General features: G+C 36.9%; 1 protein-coding gene and 1 pseudogene across 4 annotated transcripts in view; one reads left to right on the plus strand and one right to left on the minus strand.

Moving 5' to 3' along the window:
- LOC106883347 (cullin-2) overlaps positions 1-19,620 on the minus strand; it is a 145,837-nt gene that overhangs the window by 7,324 nt on the left and 118,893 nt on the right. For all 4 annotated transcript variants that reach the window (XM_052970572.2, XM_052970571.2, XM_052970574.2 and 1 more), the window contains 5 exons: positions 18,202-18,348; positions 16,772-16,849; positions 14,567-14,633; positions 11,136-11,329; positions 9,143-9,241 (listed from right to left, as the gene is read on the minus strand). In XM_052970572.2, the coding sequence (XP_052826532.1) occupies positions 9,143-9,241; positions 11,136-11,329; positions 14,567-14,633; positions 16,772-16,849; positions 18,202-18,348 (585 nt within the window). The remainder of the gene's footprint in view (positions 1-9,142; positions 9,242-11,135; positions 11,330-14,566; positions 14,634-16,771; positions 16,850-18,201; positions 18,349-19,620) is intronic.
- On the plus strand, positions 4,466-6,326 carry LOC149134047 (uncharacterized; annotated as a pseudogene).

Below are 19,620 nucleotides of genomic sequence, written 5' to 3' on the forward strand. Positions count from 1 at the left end.
AAAGCTTTGCTCAAAACATAAAACCACCTTTCTTTCTTTCCTTCCCTGAGCATCTGCTAATACTTTATATTTACCATGTACTCACGTTGTTTTTTTTTATTTACTATATATATATATATATATATATATATATATATATATATTATCATCATTTAACATCTATTGTCCATGCTGGCATGGGTTGGATGGTTTAACTGGGCTGGCATGCTGGGAGGCTGTGCCAGGATCCAGTCTGATTTGGCATGGTTCTCTACAACTGGATGCCCTTCCTAATGCCAACCACTCCGAGAGTGTGATGGGTGCTTTTACGTACCACTGCCACAGGTACCATTTGCGTGACACCGGTATCTGCCACGACTATGATTTTGCTCAGCTTGATAGGTCTTCTTCTCAAGCACAACATAATGCCAAAGGTCTTGGTCATTGCCTCCGTGAGGTCCAACACTTGAAAGGAGCTCGGCCACTTTGCCTCTATGAGGCCCAACGCTTGAAAGGAACTCAGTCACCTCGCCTCCATGAGGTCCAACACTCGAAAGTAATTCAGCCACTTTGCCTCCATTAGGCCTGACATTCAAAAGTTGATTTTTTTCTTTACATGCTACCATATATATATATATATATATATATATATATATATATATATATATGCTAAGATATTTAATGGGTTGGGTGGTTAAACAGGATCCAGTGAGCCACAAGGTCGCATCATGCTCTATGTAGACTTTGGCATGATTCCCAGCTGTAGAAATCATGGCAAAGCTGACATGGAGTACAATGCAGCCGTGGCTCACTGGAACTTGTCAAACTGTCCAACCCATGCCAGCATGGAAAATGAACTTATGATGATGATGATGATTCTTAGATGTTTAATGATATTTGATGGTAAGAATTTAGGTTAAAATAGATCTATAAAAATTGGGAATAAGATGTAATCTAAGACAGATTGCAGAAAACTATTGCATGTGCATGCTTTTGAACTTATAAACAGCATTTCATACATCTAATTCAGATTATTCATTTATTAAAAGCTGAGGCATCATTTCATCACTATTCTGTGTATACTGTTCCACAGGTAATTAACAGCATTGATACAGAGAGCTCCAGCTTCAAATAAATGTGTGTGTGTGTGTGTGTGTGTGTGTGTGTGTGTGTGTGTGTGTGTGTGTGTGTGTATGTATGTATGTACACACACACACACATAAATACATATACGTACAGTTATACAAAAGTAGAGTCAAACATTAAAAGAAGGATCACTCAATAAATCTGAATACAATATCATATATTATTTTTACAAGAGAAAATCTGACAGTGACTTCAAAGTTTAGGCTTAGTTGCTTTTGTGAAACAAAGTACTTTCAGTTTTCCAAGCTTTCTATATATTTTTTTTGGTTCATGTTGTGGGTGATGCAATGTGGTTGTTAAGTACATGTAGTATAATAATGTATCTTGAAGGAAAGTTCAATTGGTTGAGCATAAATAAGAAATTTCTGGGGAGAAAGAGGCAGTAAAATAAGAAAGGGGATAGAAGGAGAAAGAGAAGGGGAAGAAGAAAGACAAAGATATCTGAAGAGATGGGGTCATCCTACACACCCATGTAACTTCATGTCATATGAAGCTGAGTCAAACTGTTAATATATATATAGACGATGTGAGGATATCTTGTCCTCATACTGGATTACTACATCCAAAATTTCACTGGTTTAATTACCAACACCGTTGAGGAAAATTCTCTTCAATATGTGCAGGATTATTATATGTATAAATATGATTAAATAAGAAGAATGGAGAGTTGGAAAGGATATCAAATTAATTTATTAACATACTGCCCAAAAAAAACTATAGTCAAACTATATATATATATATATATATATATATATATATATACTTGGGCAAGTGTCTTCTACTATAGCCTCAGGCCGACCAAAGCCTTGTGAGTGGATTTGGTAGATGGAAACTGAAAGAAGCCTGTCGTATATATGTATATGTATATATATGTGTGTGTTTGTGTGTCTGTGTTTGTCCCCCCAACATTGCTTGACAACCGATGCTGGTGTGTTTACATCCCCATAACTTAGCGGTTCAGCAAAAGAAACCAATAGAATAAGTACTAGGCTTACAAAGAATAAGTCCTGGGGTCGATTTGCACCACTAAAGGCGGTGCTCCAGCATGGTCGCAGTCAAATGACTGAAACAAGTAAAAGAGAGAAAGAGTATATATAATATATATATATATATATATATATATATGTATGTATATATGTGTGTGTGTGTGTGTATGTATGTATGGAGACACTCAGATATGCAGTTGTGTGTATGTGTCAGTGATTGTATATGCATGAGCATATGTGTGAGTGTATTTGCAAAATAATAAAATTTAGCTTGTGCAACATAACATGTGAAGTAAAGTGGACAGCCAATGTATACAATGCCACTTATGTCGAGCATGTAGAGGTATGATGACGGTGAGCAGTATGGGACTGCCAGTGTCTACTAGATTCAAAAGAGCCAGCTGGATGTGTTAGCAAAGTCAACGATTAAATATCACCTGAGGATATACAACTGGATCTCATTATACAGGTAAACCGTTGCTTGATTAAAATCCTGTGTATATGTGGATCTATGTTGTATCGAAACATGTGTAGTGTTTATCAAATAGCTGTCTAAACATACTCCTTCCTATTGACTCTATTTATTCAATTTTTATATATATATATATATACAGGATTTAAATGTGAGATATCTGGAATTTCAGACATATCTTACAAAGTCAGTAAATGTGACAGACTGTGAAGTACATATAGAATTATCTTTTAGTAGCTTGAAAATGACAAATGGTAGCAAATAAAACCTATAATCACAAGAAACAAGTTTGCCTTTTATAACACAGCAAAACAACTGAAAATAGTTACTATTCTAGTAAAACAGTAATGATAAAATGACTAATATTTTACTTTCACAGCCTTTTCTCAATACATACTTTTATCTGCAGATTTAACATACAAACTAGAATTACTAGTCATCAGAACTACTATTCACTTTAATTAGATAAGAGAATATGCATTGAACACTTTACATAATTTGTCTTTCCTCATTTAAGTACTGAGTTCAGCTTCACCCTATGTCTCTTCAAAGTTGATAAAATAAATATGTATAAAATACTAAAGAATACTCCTCCATACAAAGATAGGTCACATGTCTTGTGAAAAAAAAAAATCTTAATTTGGACATAGCAAAGAAATAGATGAGATGGTAGAATAGTGAGTAAATGCATTATATTATTTAGTAGGCAGAAGTGGTACAGTTTTGAACAAAATACCTTGTAGTATTATGTCTATGTTATGAGTTTGTAGTGAGGCACAAGAAGCCAGCGCCATTTTGTACAAGATATCGCTGGTAGCCATTACCACGTCCGAGACAGGAGTGAGATCTCGCCTGCAACCATTTGTCATGTGCAAGACTACAGTGAGACTCTCGTCGGCAATGACTATTTAAGCAGGAGAATTAAGACATTCTCTCTCTTTCTTCCTTCTCGCTTATGCTGAGAAACACTGCGAAGCTGGCAGCTCACAGCGGACTCTTATCCCGCTCTAACTTCACCTGTTATCTCCAGAGGTAATGACTCGCATGTGAATGGAGCTATAACAAACCATGCACTACCATAAAGATGGTCACTTGTAGTGAGCCACATGAATGCGAACTAATAATAAACGACTATTGAATTGCACTCTGCTTGTAAATTTCTTCGTGTTCCAGATCCTTAAGACTACAGAAATAATTATAATGGGAGAAGGAGACACTCCACAGGTGTCACAAGCCTTCAATTCCATTATAAAATGATGACCCTGACGGAAAAAGGATTTCGGCAGCCGCAAGCTTTCTCGTTGTAGATGCCTCACCCAAACTACAGAATGGCAGTCTGGCCCTACATCAGAATATCTTCTCACGTTCAAGTGAACCTTTAGAATTTGTGTTTTTCACCTTGAAGTTGTATGCATTCTTCCTGCAAGGAACAACACAGTATTCTTTCAAGTAATCTCCTTTTGAAGTAATTTCTCCCACAATGTCGACTGTCAATGTTTGATGCCAGTACATACACCAAATGCAGCTATGGGAGGACACTTCAAGCAAGCAAATCATCAACTTCCAGCCATCGTTCCTGTCTACCGCAATGTTCAGATTGCTTCACATGTTGAAAAAAACCATTACCTGTTCGCCCACCATTTTCTGACAACTTCTTAAAACAAAAAAAAAAAAAAAAAAACAAACATTTTTTTCAGTGGACTGCAACACAGGTTTGGTGACTAAAAAAGAAATTTTTTTTCCATTGCTGCACACAGTACACAAAAAAAAAAATTCAAAAATTTTGTAAAGAATATTTTTTTTTTCACACACATGTTACTATTCCAACAATACCTTTGTCAGTTCTTTGGTCCTTCCTTTTCTTTTCTTTCCTCTGTACAAAATGAGTCTTCCCAGCTTACCCGCATACTCTGCTGATGTCACGCTTTGGTTCACTCAATTGGATGCGTATTTTTCCACCCATGCGGTGCCTCACCAACAGCAGCTAAATCTTTTGTACTGTGGGATGCCTGCACCCCTTGCACGCTCAGTGAAAGATCTAATCGCTGACCCACATCTGGACGCAACTTATGTGTCCGTCAAATCTGAGGTTCTCCGTCGGAACACACAATCCACGGAAAGTAAATTCTGGATACTGATGCAGGATGAACACCTGGGAGATAGGCCATCATCTGAGTTTCTTCGTTGTTTGTGTGAACTCAGTGACACTCCACTTGAGGACAATCCTCTGCTTAGGAAACTGTTTTTCTCTCGGCTGCCACCGAATGTCCAATACATACTGGCCACAACAGTCAACTCCAATTAGCTCGATCAGACAGCCACCATGGCAGACAAGATTATAGAGTTCACTGTGCAGCCCACACCTCACCATACCTGTTTGAACCCCGTAGTAGCTTCCTCTACTACCACAAAGTCTTCTCCCTTGTCACATGATGACATTTTGGAGAGAGTCAATGCATTAGCACGTCACATGGACACATTGTGGCAAGAACATGCCAGCTCTCATCATCTTGCAGCAGAAGCTGTTCTAAGTCACGGTCAGCTAGTTCTACTCCAACGGTTTCCAATCTCTGCTGGTACCATGCCACATTCAAGGACAAAGCCTGTCGATGCATCCAGCCCTGTTTGTTCAAGCTGTCAGGAAACTAGTTACGGAAGATTTGGGCACGTCAAATTCTTCCCGCAATTATTCATCTCATCGTGCATTCTTTGTTAAGGATTGTGTGTCTAACAAATCATTCATGGTTGACACTGGATCCAGCTGTTCTATTTGGCCTTTGCGTCTTACTTCAGACAAGCTGAAGCAATCTGCCATTAACCTGCACGTGGTGAATCTATCCCCAATAAAAACTTACGGTCAGGTCTCATTAAACCTAGATCTCAACCTTTGAAGGGATTTTAGGTGGGTTTTTGTTATAGCAGATATATTGTACCCCATTCTGGCCAGGGACTTCTTAAACCACTTTCACTTATTAGTAGATGTCAGGTAACAGAGACTCGGGGACGATTCTACGTCTTTGTTTACGCCTACTCAGGTTACTACTAATGCTGTTCTCAGCCCGTCATTTTTTGTCACCACTGCTGGTGACCAGTTCCATTCCCTTTTGGCTTCTTTCCCAGATCTGGTAGATCCAACTTTCAAATCATTCAAAGTCACACACTCGACTCGCCATTATATCACTACTTCCGGACTACCCGTCTTTTCGCGTCCACAGCGACTCGCTCCTGATTGGCTCAAAAAGGCTCAATCTGAGTTTGAGCATATGCTTCAACTCAGCCTTATTCGCCCCTTCACCAGCCCTTGCGCATCTCCTCTACATTTGGCATGGAAAGGGGATTACAAACGTTTGAATGCGGTCACTGTTCCCGATTACTATCCTATAAGGAATCTCCAAGATTTTTCTTCAAACTTGCATGGTTGTACTATTTTTACCAAGGTTGACCTCATCCAAGATTATCATCAAATTCCAATGAACCCTGACGACATTTCCCAAACTGCTGTTATCACCCCCTTTGGAAATTTTGAGTTTCTGTTTATGAGCTTCGGTTTGCGGAATGCAATGAGCACATTCCAGAAGTTTACTGATGAAGTTGTCCGTGGACTTGACTTTGTGTTCGCTTATGTTGATGATTTGCTCATAGCTAGCAACATGTGTGAAAATCACCCCCAACACTTATATCAACTTTTTCAGCATCTTCACACCTATAGTGTGCAAATCAACCCCGATAAGTGTGTTTTCTGACAGACCTCTCTGGAATTCCTAGGTCATTATATTGACTCTAATAGTATCCGACCTCTCTCCTCCAAAGTCAATGTAATTCAATGCATCTCTTTAACAGTTGATGCATTGGATTCTGCGGTTGGTGCTGTTTTGCAACATAGCATTGACAATCTAAACTTGGCCTTTGACATTTTTTCCTCATCAATTAAAGCCAGCTGAACATTGTTACAGTACGTTTGATAGTGAACTCTTAGCAATCTACCTGTCGGTTCATCATTTTCAACATCAACTTGAGGGCCGGGATTTTGTGATTTATACTGATCACAAGCCTCTTATGTTTGCTCTGTCATCTAAATCGGACAAACACTCGCCTCGTGCTTTTCGTCACCTGGACTACATTTCCCAGTTCACAAGTGACATTCGGCATATACCTGGAATAGAGGACATGCCTGCTTACGCATTCCCTTGTCTCCCTGTGTGTTCTCTTTCATCTCCTGCTGCAATCGATTTAACTGCCATTGCGTAGGATCACCCAGCTCTGGACACATTGGATCTAACTTCCACCAAGTTGTCCTGTTGCAAGTTTGCCTATCTTCCAATTCCGTCTGCTGAAGACACAATCCTTTGTGACACAGCTACTGGTTCTCCCAGACCGTTTGTACCTGAGAACCATCAGCGTTCCGTTTTTGATGCCTTGCATTCAATGTCACATCCCTGCATCACTGCCTCGGTGAAGCTTATTACGGTTCAGTTTTACTGGCCTAATATGTGCCATATGATCACCGCTTGGGCAAGCTCTTGTGTGAAATGCCAATGTTCTAAAATCCACAGGCACATTCGCACTCCTCTTGGACAGCTTTCTCTGCCGGAGACTCGCTTTCACCATGTCAACATTGATCTGGTTGGACCATGGCCTGTCAGTCATGGTTTCTCTTATATATTGACGTGTGTCGATCGTTTCTCTTGTTGGCCTGAAGCCATTCCAATAGTGGACATTTCGCTGAGCCAGTTGCTCGAGCTTTCATTTCTAACTGGATTGCTCGCTTTGGTGTCCCAGCTAAAATAACCACTGATCATGGACGCCAGATCGATGCCTCCTTATATCATGAATTGTCACGAATCCCAGGTGTTCATCACATTCATACGACCAGCTACCATCCAGCTTCCAACGGGATGGTCGAACATTTTCACAGGCAACTGAAGGCCACTCTATACACCACTCTTGATCTGCAGTCTTGGACAGAATTCCTGCCTATCGTTCTTCTGGGTGGTCGCACTGCTGTTAAAACATACTTAAGTTTCTCCTCTGCTGAACTCCTTTACAGTACCATCCTGGCACAATGTTGGTGCCAGACAATTCATCGCATCCTGACCCAACGTCATATGTCACCAGACTTCACTCGTATTTCTCAAGTCTTCCACCCATGCATCCGCGTAACCAGTCCATTCCCTCTCACATCCCACTAGACATTGACAAAAGGACTCATGTTTTTGTTCAGGATGATTCTGTTAGAGGACTGCTTGTTTCTCCTTATAAAGGACCATTTCATGTGCTATCACGCACACCTAAAACTTTTAATCTTGACATCAATGGTCAGGCAGAGACTGTGTCAGTTAACAAATTTAAAAGGGTACATTTTGAGGTGTCCACACCCTTCGATGACATCCCAGTCACACCCACTTTTGATCCTTTACAACCACCTACACATGCACCTTTGACCATACCATCACCTACACCTTCATCGCCACAATCTAACACAAACAAACCCTATGTCACCAGGACAGGCCGCACTGTGCATTAGCCCAAAAAACCTTTTCTTTTCCTGTGACAGACAATTGTTCTCTCGTGTGCTGAACAATTCCAATGCCTTGCCATTGAACTTTGTTGAAAATTTTGTGCATGCCCCTTTTATATTGCTTGTAATTATTTTTCTTGACTTATCACATTTTGTACCACATCTTGTTGTTTGCAATCAGTGGCAATCTTTGCTTTTCTTGTGCCTGCTCCAGTCATTCTAATTTCGTACTAGAGTTCTCAAGGGGAAGCCCCTGTAGCGAGGCACAAGAAGCCAGCACCATTTTTTACGAGATCTTGCTGGTAGCCATTACCACGTCCGAGACAGGAGTGAGATCTCGCCTGCAACCATTTGTCATGCGCGAGATGACAGCGAGATGACAGTGAGACTCTCATCGGCAATGACTATTTAAGCAGGAGAATTAAGACATTCTCTCTCTTTCTTTCTTCTTGCTTATGCTGAGAAACACTGCGAATCTGGCAGCTCACAGCAGACTCTTATCTCGCTCTAACTTCACCTGTTATCTCCAGAGGTAATGAACCTCACGTGAACAGAGTTATAACAAATTACGCGCTGTCATAAAGATGGTCACTGGCAGCAATCCACATGAACGAGAACTAAAAAAAAAACCGGCTATTGAATTGCACTCCGCTTGTAAACTTCTTCGTGTTCCAGATCCTTAAGACTACAGAAATAATTATAATGGGAGAAGGAGATACTCCACAGGTATCACAAACTTTCAATTCCATTATAAGTTCAAATCTTACCAGGATCAAACATTCCTTTCATATTCAAGGACTGACAACAAAATATTACATAGTAACAGAGTCAATATAATCAACTTTATTCCTCCTTTCAAATTTGTAGTCTTGTGCTTGTATTTAAAAATCATTATTTAATTTTATCTTTCTAAACTTCACTTTTTAGACCTCCAACATCATTAAAAGAATCTATACTGAGGTCTATTCATTTGTTTGTATCCACAATCCCACAAAAATTGTTTTGAGCCAAAATAAGAAACCAATTTTAATTAGAGCTTACCTGAGGTGTTAACTTTTGCATCATAGAAATTCTAAACCTCAATCTTTTGTTGGAATAATTTTTGTTGAGATGAAGTGTACTGTTCTCATTTATTTCATTCTGAAATCCACAAATAATCATCGGTTCATATTATCATGCAGTTAAAGAAACACAAAAAAAGAAGAATTTTGTTTTATCAATACCTTTCTAAGTGAGATTATTAAAACAAATTCTTGTTTCTAATGTAGTCTATCACTAGTTTTCTCAGAATCTGGTTTTAGAAAGATTTAAAGTCCAACCCAACTACTAAGGTAGCAGTTCAATCCTAGCTGAAACCAGCTCTGCTTAAGTAACCCATTCACAATAAGCATATGATGAATGTTAGTTTTCAAATACCTTAGACTTATTGTGAGCATGTTATTTTAAAATTGGAACTTGAAACATGGCTTCTCCATTTTGAAGATGGAAAACAGTTTTTTGAAAGAAATTTGGTCATTAAACTGACCAAGCTAAGAGATTTCTTTACTAGCTCAAGTTCAATTCAAGCTGGTGGAGCTAGAGTACTTAGCCATGTAGTTTCTGGTAAAAAAATATATATTTGTATGGACATGAATGTGCCTGTTTTAATTATTAATTGCCCAGCATGTCAAACACATCATACAAATCAACAATATGAACTAGCATAGGTGTTTTCTTTAATTTATACCATGTATTCATTTGGTAGTATATGATGTATTTTTTTTTTTATTCATCATCAACATCATCATCATTTAACATTTGCTTTCCATACTGGCATGGGTAGAATGGTTTGACAGGGAACCACAAGCTGCAGGGCTGCACTGAGCTCCAGTGTCATCTTTAGCATGGTTTCTATGGCTGGATGCCTTTCCTAACACCAACTACTTAACAAAGCGTATTGGGTGCTGTTTTTGTACCACTGGCACTACCACTATATAGAGTGTACTGGGTACCGTTTTCATGCCATTGGCACTACCACTTTACAGGGTGTACTGGATGCTTTTTATGTGTTGCCAACACTTATTCTTATTCATTCTTAACTGTTCTTTCACTTGATTCCCAAGTGTTGGTAGTTGATGCAGTCCCAGCCTCTCTTGTCACATCTATACTCAGGGAAGAATTATATGTTTGGTGTATATATTGGTTTAAAAATAACATATGTATAAAACGGTGCAACCAGTGTTTCTCACAATCTCCCATTCTTAGCAGCAAGGCTAATCATCTATTGATAAGCATAGGTAAAAAGAAAGAACCTATTAACTCCTTTACAAGGTGAAGAAAGTTGCAATTATTTGATAAACATCCATAGAAAAGTGATGACAACAGTACCAAAAGTTTAATATTTATACAGGCAAGGAATCCCACTGTTATGAACACTATTATTAAAGTTCAGTTTTTCCAATATAATTATGATAGTATGTGTTGGATGAGGCTGCAATACAACATATTCCCATTTGACTTGATTTTTTTTCATCTCAACAGTTATCTGGCCCCATTATTTTCTATTATCAGTACATAGTGGTTTTTCACCCAACATCTTTTTACATAACCATACCAATGCAGCTACAAACCAACAGAGTTTTTAGATTATTTCTTTCCATTAATTTAAAGATGTTCCATCCTCATTGTCAAACAGTTTCATAACTTATGCTCATTTCATTAGCACCTTGCAGAGAGAAAAAGACACTTTTATCACAAGGAGAAATAACGGCATCTTAAACTTTTCTAAGAACCACCCCAGCACTTATTATATTACCTAAGCAGAACTTATCTACAAATACTTGCAAATCCATGGTTTTCTGTGTATTTACATCTCAGATTCCTGTAAGTCTGCAAAAGATTTCACTACATCTTTTATACACACACTGTTAGCAGCTGTTAAAACAAATTGCTACAGTTGCTTTCAAGAGCTTTTACTAAAAATAATGAACTGTATCTCTAAAAGCAATGCATCTACAAACAAGCTCCTTGGTCACTTGCAGATTATTATATTTACCTCTGTAAGGATAATTTTGCTTTCTACTAGCACCTGAAGTTGTTTACTTAGTTCCTTTTCTGGTAACTGACTAGAGTCCATCAGCTCTCGAAATGTCAAGGATTCAGCATTGTTAAAAAGTAATAATATTGCCATGTGGTAGGTCCCCATCGTTACAGTGTAGGTTTTCTTCAGGTAATTAAATCGAACATCAGCTACAAATAGAAAGAAAAAGACATTGCAGAGAAACAAAATATGTCAAACAAATAAATCACAGAAGATACAAACATTGACCTGGTTTTCATTTGGGCCTGGTTATAGCAAAGTCTTCACAAATTTGGATATCCAGAATTTTGGAGTTTATAAGTTACATAATAGACCAAAGAGCAAAATCAATGACCTGATTCCAAGCAATTCTATAACAAAAATAATCCATTATTTACTTAGGCAGATTGAGAAAAATAGTGTAATGTGCTTAGCTTAAAGGGTACAACAAAATGAATACAGCAAAGTGAATTTATTCTCTTGCAGTAATGACTAACTGTACACCATTTGATACAATTATCAGTGTAGAATGTTGATCTTGTACACTTTGATTCTGTTTGTCATGCCACTACTATAATTACAGAGGAAATAGTGATTATTTTTGACAAAGCATAAAGGTCATTTTTGATTAATGGAAGGAGTGGAGTCAACTGAAATGACCTAATATCCTTCTCAGTACAGAAGACTGAAAGTCCAAGTAACTTGACAAAACTTAAACACAGGCAACAATACAAGTTAGCTAAAGTATATGTCACACTGTTTCTAAGTGTCTTAGTCAACTCAACATCATATCCTTTCTCTTCATGTAAATGAACTCTTTCATAAACACAAGAACTGTCTTTAAAGAAGAAAGAATAAGAATTGTTAAAACAAACAGTGTATTTAAAGTAGTAATCACCTACAAAAGAATCAATTCTAAAGGGCTTTACATTTATATTCCTGGCAGCAAGGCACTGAATACAATACCAAGAAGCATTTAGTTTGGCTTACAACTTGCAATACCCCAGCCTTCACCTGAGATAAAAACCAGTAGTCAAGCTTACATTGGTACACTAGTCTTTTTTTTTTTTAATATATTGAACATGATCCAGATGAAAGAATTAAGCATTCTCTCTTGCTAAACTGATTTTTAGACCTTTTGATTCTAAGTTCTCTTTCCACATTTGAAACTTTTTCTTTAATTGTTCAATGAATCCATCTATGAGAAATAAGATGTATCTTGGGAAACTATGATAAGCACGAGGGAGCACAGAACTGATCCTTAATGGCTACCTATAAACAGGCTAAATTCCTCACTGAAGTTGGTGCTAACTCTCATTATACTGACAGCACTTATACATTGCTTATATGGCTTTAATAAACCATTCATTTATACCGAGTTTTCTTAGTAACCATCAGATTACAAAATATGATGCTCTGTTAAAGGTATTTAGTGTTCACCAAGTCAACAGTTATTAGGTATAGTGGCTTGCACTAAGCTAGGAACTTCTGTAGGTGTTTCACTTAGAAAAGGACATCAGAAGTACTCCATTCTATCTCAAATCCAAAGTTCATCTCATCTAAACTAATTCTCTGCCTAATAAGCTGTGCTATGACTCATTTTGTCACTTTCATAGAACTTTTCTTTTGCCTTTGTAGTAGACAATGATATTGCTACTTTAAGCATTGGAGCTAATATTTCCAAGTATTACTTATTACTTGTAAAAGATAAGCTCTCAGTCACTATCTTTGATAGTCCTACTGCTTTCCCCGTCTTCATGTTCTTAATAGCCTATTTAACCAGTACACATAGCTGTTAACTCCATGTCTAGTTGGAGTAGTAGCTCTTTCATTCATATTTTCTCCTCATTCAGCAACTTTCTATAGCAACGTTTCCATACTCCTTTCTTCTTGATGTCACTAACAGTCCTTACACACTTCACTAATAAAGTCTTGATTTACGGTGATACACTATTTTAACTCTTAACAACCTGTACAACACAAATCCACCCAACTACACATGTCAGTTCTATACCACCTGAACCCATCTGAATCAAAACACTTTTTTTATAATTGTTTTAAAGGAAGTGATGAATGCTCTAACCTAAAAGAGAAAATTTTAATCATTTCCTCAATGCATAATTTGCGTAATTTATTTTGAGAGTTTTTTTTTTTGTTTTTTTTGATAGTAACTTTTAAGCATATCTGGGTATGTGGTTTCTGAAGGGAGTAACTAAGCTTATCTGTAAATTTCATGATGGAAAAGGTGCAAAAAGGTCAGGAAAGAATAGTTTTTTTGAGCTGTCTGTATGTCCATGTCTATTAGAAACAATTATGGACATACATGTACAAGTGTGATTGTTAAATTATTACCAACCATTTTTCTTTAATTTTAGCACAAATAACTATTTATATGAAAAAAAGAAAAGAAACTTACTTGTTTTTTCTACAATAGAACCAATTTTCACAATAATATGACCCCAAATAAATACAATATAAGCATTTGAATTAACAAACTCATTTTCAGGTATTTTCTCCACAACCATTACAGGAATGAAATTTTGACTTAGAAAATTTTCAACAGGACATTAATAGCTAAAATATGGAGCATCTTGCATTCCTGAAGCCCATGGCAGAGATCAGCCTCTTACTTTCAGCTTCTCTCCCTGCTAAGTCTGTTGAGTACTACATTCTTCACAGGGGAAAAAAAACCTAGTATTCACAACCATCTTTCTGGCTAATATGTGTGCCTGAGTGGTAGATGATTCAGTGGCAAGCTAACTTTGCAAAATTAGTGTTGCAAATTATTATTTGCATCCAGGTGCCTTTATCTATCTTCATCAACTGGACCATAGTCACAGCTTTCATGTATACATAAGTAACCATCCTGATGTTACCCACCATGTCAACTGAAGTCCCCAGCCATAGTAATGTGGTCACTACCATCCATCATTGAGGTAGTCTGCATGTAAACCTCATAGAAATTATCCTTTTGCCAATTCTGACAGTGGCACATACAGAAATCACAGTTGCTGTCATAATAGCCCATTACCAGCCTAAACTTAATTATTCAGCCATATACTCTGACTATCTCATAATTGTGTGTATTCAAGTTTTAAAATAGGTGCATCATGTCCCTGCATATTGTAAAGGTTGGCAACAACAAGGGTATACAGGCCTAAAGCACTCTTCAGAAAAACTGGCCAACCCATGCCAGTGAACATAAACACTAATGATTCTGACAACCTCAGTTACTCTAACCATTTCTCTGCAGACAATACATCTACTCTGCCTACCCCAGTGTTTGTACTTGTGTTCTTTCCTCATGAGAAGTCTGACTAAGTCTCCTCTATATCAACTCATGTACATAACATACATTTTCTTACATCTGCTCAAGCAACTCTATGTAGAATGAATTAGTTACTTACCTAGGCAAGAGTAATGCATCCATGTTAACTTCCGACCACTGAAGTTTTTATTGTAAAACATTTCAAACTAGAAAATTAACAAAAAAATTGGCAATTATAGTCATGTAATAACATTTTTGTAGTAAGATTAGTAAAGATGAAATGTTTAGAAGTCTCAGTGTTGCTACCCAAGCCTTTCTTAAGAATAGTAATGGCCAAATGAATCCATTTCAAAAAGGTATAAAATTCAAAATTCAGAGTTGGCTTACTGTTGCTTGCTGTGTATGGTTGTATTGTTAAGGAGTTAGAAGTTTACTTCACAACTATGCGAATCTGAGTTTGATTCCATAGCACAATACTTTGGGCAAGCGTCTTCCACCATAGTGCCAGATGACCTAAAGTCTTCTTCATCATCATCATCATCATTTAATGTCTGTTGTCCATGCTGGCATGGGTTGGATGATTTGACCAGAGCTGGCAAGCTGCACCAGACTCCAGTCTGATTTGGCATGGTTTCTACAGCTGAATGCCCTTCCTAATGCCAACCACTTTACAGAGTGTGCTGGGTCCTTTTACATGGCATTACAAAAGCACTTTTACATGGCAATGCATGGGTGCTTTTACATAGCATTGCACTGGCACTTTTACATGATGCCACATGGGTGCTTTTACACGGCATTACATGGGTGCTTTTATGTGGCACTGCCACAAGTGCTTTTTACATGGCACCAGCACAAGACTCTTGCAAGTTAATTCTCACCACCATGAAGACTGGTCTCAACACTTCTGCTGTGGAGTACAGGTCTTCTTGAAGTACAGCAAGGTGCCAGGCATTTTGGTCCCTTGTTATCTTGCCTGAAAGGTTCAGTGTCCTGAGGTCATTCTTCAGCACTTTGTCCCATGTCTTCCTCAGTCTCCCACTTCTACATGGTCCATCTACTTTGAGGAATCAGTACTTCTTAATGGAGCTGTCAGCACCTATCTGCATCACATGACCAAACTAGTGCAGTCTTCTCTCTTGCATACAGCATGAAATTTAGTAAATGGAAACTGTGTAGAAGCTCATCAAAGTTACCATTCTACTTGGATAGTAGAATTAATCTGCTGAATAATTTAACACTACCTGGTTGGATTTTGTATCCAACCGATGACTCTACTCAGAAACTGGGATACATCCTGTTACTTGTATGATTTAGGAACACCAGCTCAGACAGTTTGGCCATGTTGCTTGATTACCATGTTCTCTTCACTGAGGATCTGGCTGGATTAGAGTTGACAGCTCATGTTGATTGGCCACATGGTCACAGTAGATGAGGAAATATCTCATAGAGATAGGGACTGACTAGGACTCTTGCTTGACAGGTCGCCAAGGAATATACCAACAAATGGTGAATGCAACAATGCACTGCATCAGTGCATGCCCCTACACCTGACCTGACCACCTGGTTCCAAGGTACTCTTTTTGAAGTCCACTTTGTTGCAAGCATTTATGCTAGATCTGAGATCTGAAAATAATTTCCTCACAGAAGTCTCAAAGGTTCTGACAAAGGATTGTAGCCACTGCTCTTGCTTTTCTGAATTAGCAAAACAAGATGAAAAACGAAAAATCTATAGGGCCAATTCTGTACAGGAAATGAATATAACCCATGTAATCAATTGCAATAATTTACAGTTATCTAATCCTTACTATTTTCCCCAATTATACATTTAATCTTTTGTAGTCACTCTGATATTGAAAATATTATAAATAATCAAATCCACTTTTTCATCATGAGGTTAGCACTCCATTATAAATAAGTTATAAGTATTCATTTTTGAAACATCAAGAATATGAATTAAATTTAAATCAAGAAAAAAATGCAGTTCATTCAATACAGTAGCCTATTGGTCATACTAAAATAACTTCCACACAATTACTATTACAATAAAACTAGCAATTTCTTGTCTAAACAAACATACCATTTTATAAGAAAAAGTTATAACTATTTGATTTAAACCTAATATATTACAATTACTAATAAGGGTCCATCTTCCATGCTGGCATGAGTTGGATAATTTGACAGGATCCAACATGCCAAAAGATTGCATTGAGATCCAATGTCTGCTTTGGCAGGGTTTTTATAGTTGGATATGATTGGGTTGGCTAATGTTCCTTCAACTTAGAATACATTTTTATTACATACAATGACAAGTGAATTCAATAACCAAAGTAGCAGTAAATATTACCATTCTAACACTTTTTTCTAATTCTTGAGGAATAGCAAACGTTGGGAAGCCACTTTGCCGAATGGGCCATGCACCAGCCTAGAAAAGAAAAGAAAATAACAGTAAAAAATTAACAATATCAACTATGGTAATAGGGAGATATTTTGAATTAATATGACTGCCTCTGGGAGCAAAATTAAAATGTCTGAATGAATCCATTAAACACTTATTGAAATAGTTTAGTCAGACTTGAAACCAGCAGAAAACAATAATAAATGTAATGGTCAAAAGTAACAATATACATAGAGAGAGGGAAAAAGAAATTGATTGATTTTCATCAGGGAATACAGAATTAACAACTGAATATAACATTGTAACTATTCTTAACATATCTGTATTGTTGTTCAAGTACAATTTTTCAAAGATAATAGTGATTTAGAACAGATGCACAAGGTGACCACATGGCCAAGAACAGAATTCTGTAAAATTTTTAGTGGGCCATAGCAACATAAAACATGCATGCAAACATGAATTCTTCAGAACCATGCAATTTGTTTTTCTTTTTTTTCTTTTACTCAATTTCATATTTTTACTCTTCAAATATGTTTAGGATATCAAAAGTATTTTTTATTATATTTTGAATTAAATTTCTTTTGAACATTGATTCTGGAGTATATTTACTTGACACTGAGTGTGTCATGGATGATATAATAAATTTTGTGGGCCAAAGTAAGAAAAAGGTTGAACGTTACTGTTTTAGAATATGGAAATAAAACAAACTGAACCATTAACAGCAAATGAAATACTGATTATGATAATTTTTTTTTTTAATGAACCACAAAGACAATTTTATAAAATGAAAGAATGTAATCAATACATTTATTACTTCTCTGAATTCTTATGACTAAGTCAGTGGTTCTCAACCAGGGTCCACATTACCCTTGGGGGTCCATGTAAGATTTTGTTGTTAAAGTTTATGCACAATAAATTGGATATACTTCTACAATAGAAAAATATTTTAACACTTTTTTAATACAGTTCCTAATATTTAATTATAAAAATATAGAGGTTTTTAGAAATCGAATGGCTGTGAGGGTCTGCCTGAGTAAAATAGGAATCAAAGGGGTCCATAGGCAAAAAATGGTTAAGAACCACTGGACTAAGTCATAATAAGCTAAATCTATATAAGAAAATTTATAAATTTATAAAAATCATCATATACTCACCTGAATATTTTTACATCTAGACCTTACCAAATCTACTAAAATTAGAACATTTAGGCATTAAGCCTTGTATTTCACTGCTTCTACTAACTGCTGCTTTCCAGCCAGAAGTAGAAAATAAAAGTAAAGTGAAATGATTGCCAGCAGATTTTAAAATTGTCAGGATTTCATTAATTGCTATTAAATATATAAGAACTGGTAAAAATAGTTTATGATATCTCAACTTACCTGAAGAACCAATATTGAAAATCCAATTCCAATATCAATATCTTTATTCTTATAGTAATCTTCAAATTTTTTGTCTAAATCTTTACTAATTGTCATGTCAGTAAACATCTGATGTAGTTTGTTAGTGAACTCATAACCACAGGCTTGCTGCAAATAAACATAATCATCTGTTAGAACTGTTACCATTCATTAAATAACCACTTATAAACATTTTATTTGATGAATTAACATTATAACCTCCTCTTACAAAATAACTTTGTAGCCTCTCAGTCAGGGCTACCTCATTTTCATAAATGCAGTCCAGTATTATATTGAAATCCTTTTCTGAATAGCAATTAATTATAATATAAACAGCTGTGATTTTTAATATTATTATATGTTGTATTCAAGACATTTACAAATAATGTCTATGGTTGTAGTTTAAGTGTCCTATATAATATATAAACAAACTAAACAGCAAAACAAGTACTACCCTACCCACAAATGGCCAAAACGGAATTGTTATAACCAGAGTGAACATGACAGTTAAATGGATCAAAGCTTTGTTAATACTTGAACCATTGAAAAAAGCTTATATAAGATCAAATACAAGGTCATACTGAAAAGTTCCTGGCTTTAAGGGTATTGCAAAAAGGTAAAGCCATTACCTTTACAAGGGAGGTAGACAACAATTTAGGAGAAGATAGGCAAAAAATCATGATGGTATACAATATATCTTTTCCTTTTTTTGTAGATTTAATGCATGATGGCAGCTTCTACAGAAAGTTTTAGTAAGATTGAAGCACAGGTGGTGATGAAGTTCCTCTTTTTGCAAGGCAGCAGAAATCCATGGTGAGATGAAGGAAGTCTTGAAGATGGCTGCCCATCTTACTCCACAGTGAAAATTTGGGCGTCAAGGTTTTGGACTGGTCATTTTGAGGTCACAGATGAACCCTAGTCAGGACTGCCAGCTTCTGTGACTACAGAGGACAAAGCTGACATTGTGCATATCATGATTCTCAATGACTGCCAGATTTCAGTTAAAGTCATAGCTGAGACTGGAGATTTCCACATCATTCACAATAGTCTGGACATGAGAAAACTTTCTGCAAATTGGGGCTGAAATGCCTGAATGCAGATCAGAAGCACATCAGAGTGACAACATCAAAGGTGCAGTTTGCAGAGGGAGAGGCTGATTTTATGGCTCATTTAGTCACTATGGATGAAACTAGGCTTCATCATGATCTCCAGACCAAGCAGCAATCAATGGAGTGGTGCCACAGCAGTTCACTGCTGGAAAGACTCTAGCTTCAGTGTTCTGAGACAAATACCTGCCAAAGGGTTGCACCATCAATGCAAAATACTACATGTCTCTGTTGAACAAACTGTGTGAAGCTTTGAAGCAGAAACACCATGGAAAGCTAAGCTGTAGTGTCCTGT

This window comes from Octopus bimaculoides, chromosome 9, assembly GCF_046866305.1.
Source record: "Octopus bimaculoides isolate indiv1 chromosome 9, ASM4686630v1, whole genome shotgun sequence".
NCBI lineage: Eukaryota > Metazoa > Mollusca > Cephalopoda > Octopoda > Octopodidae > Octopus > Octopus bimaculoides.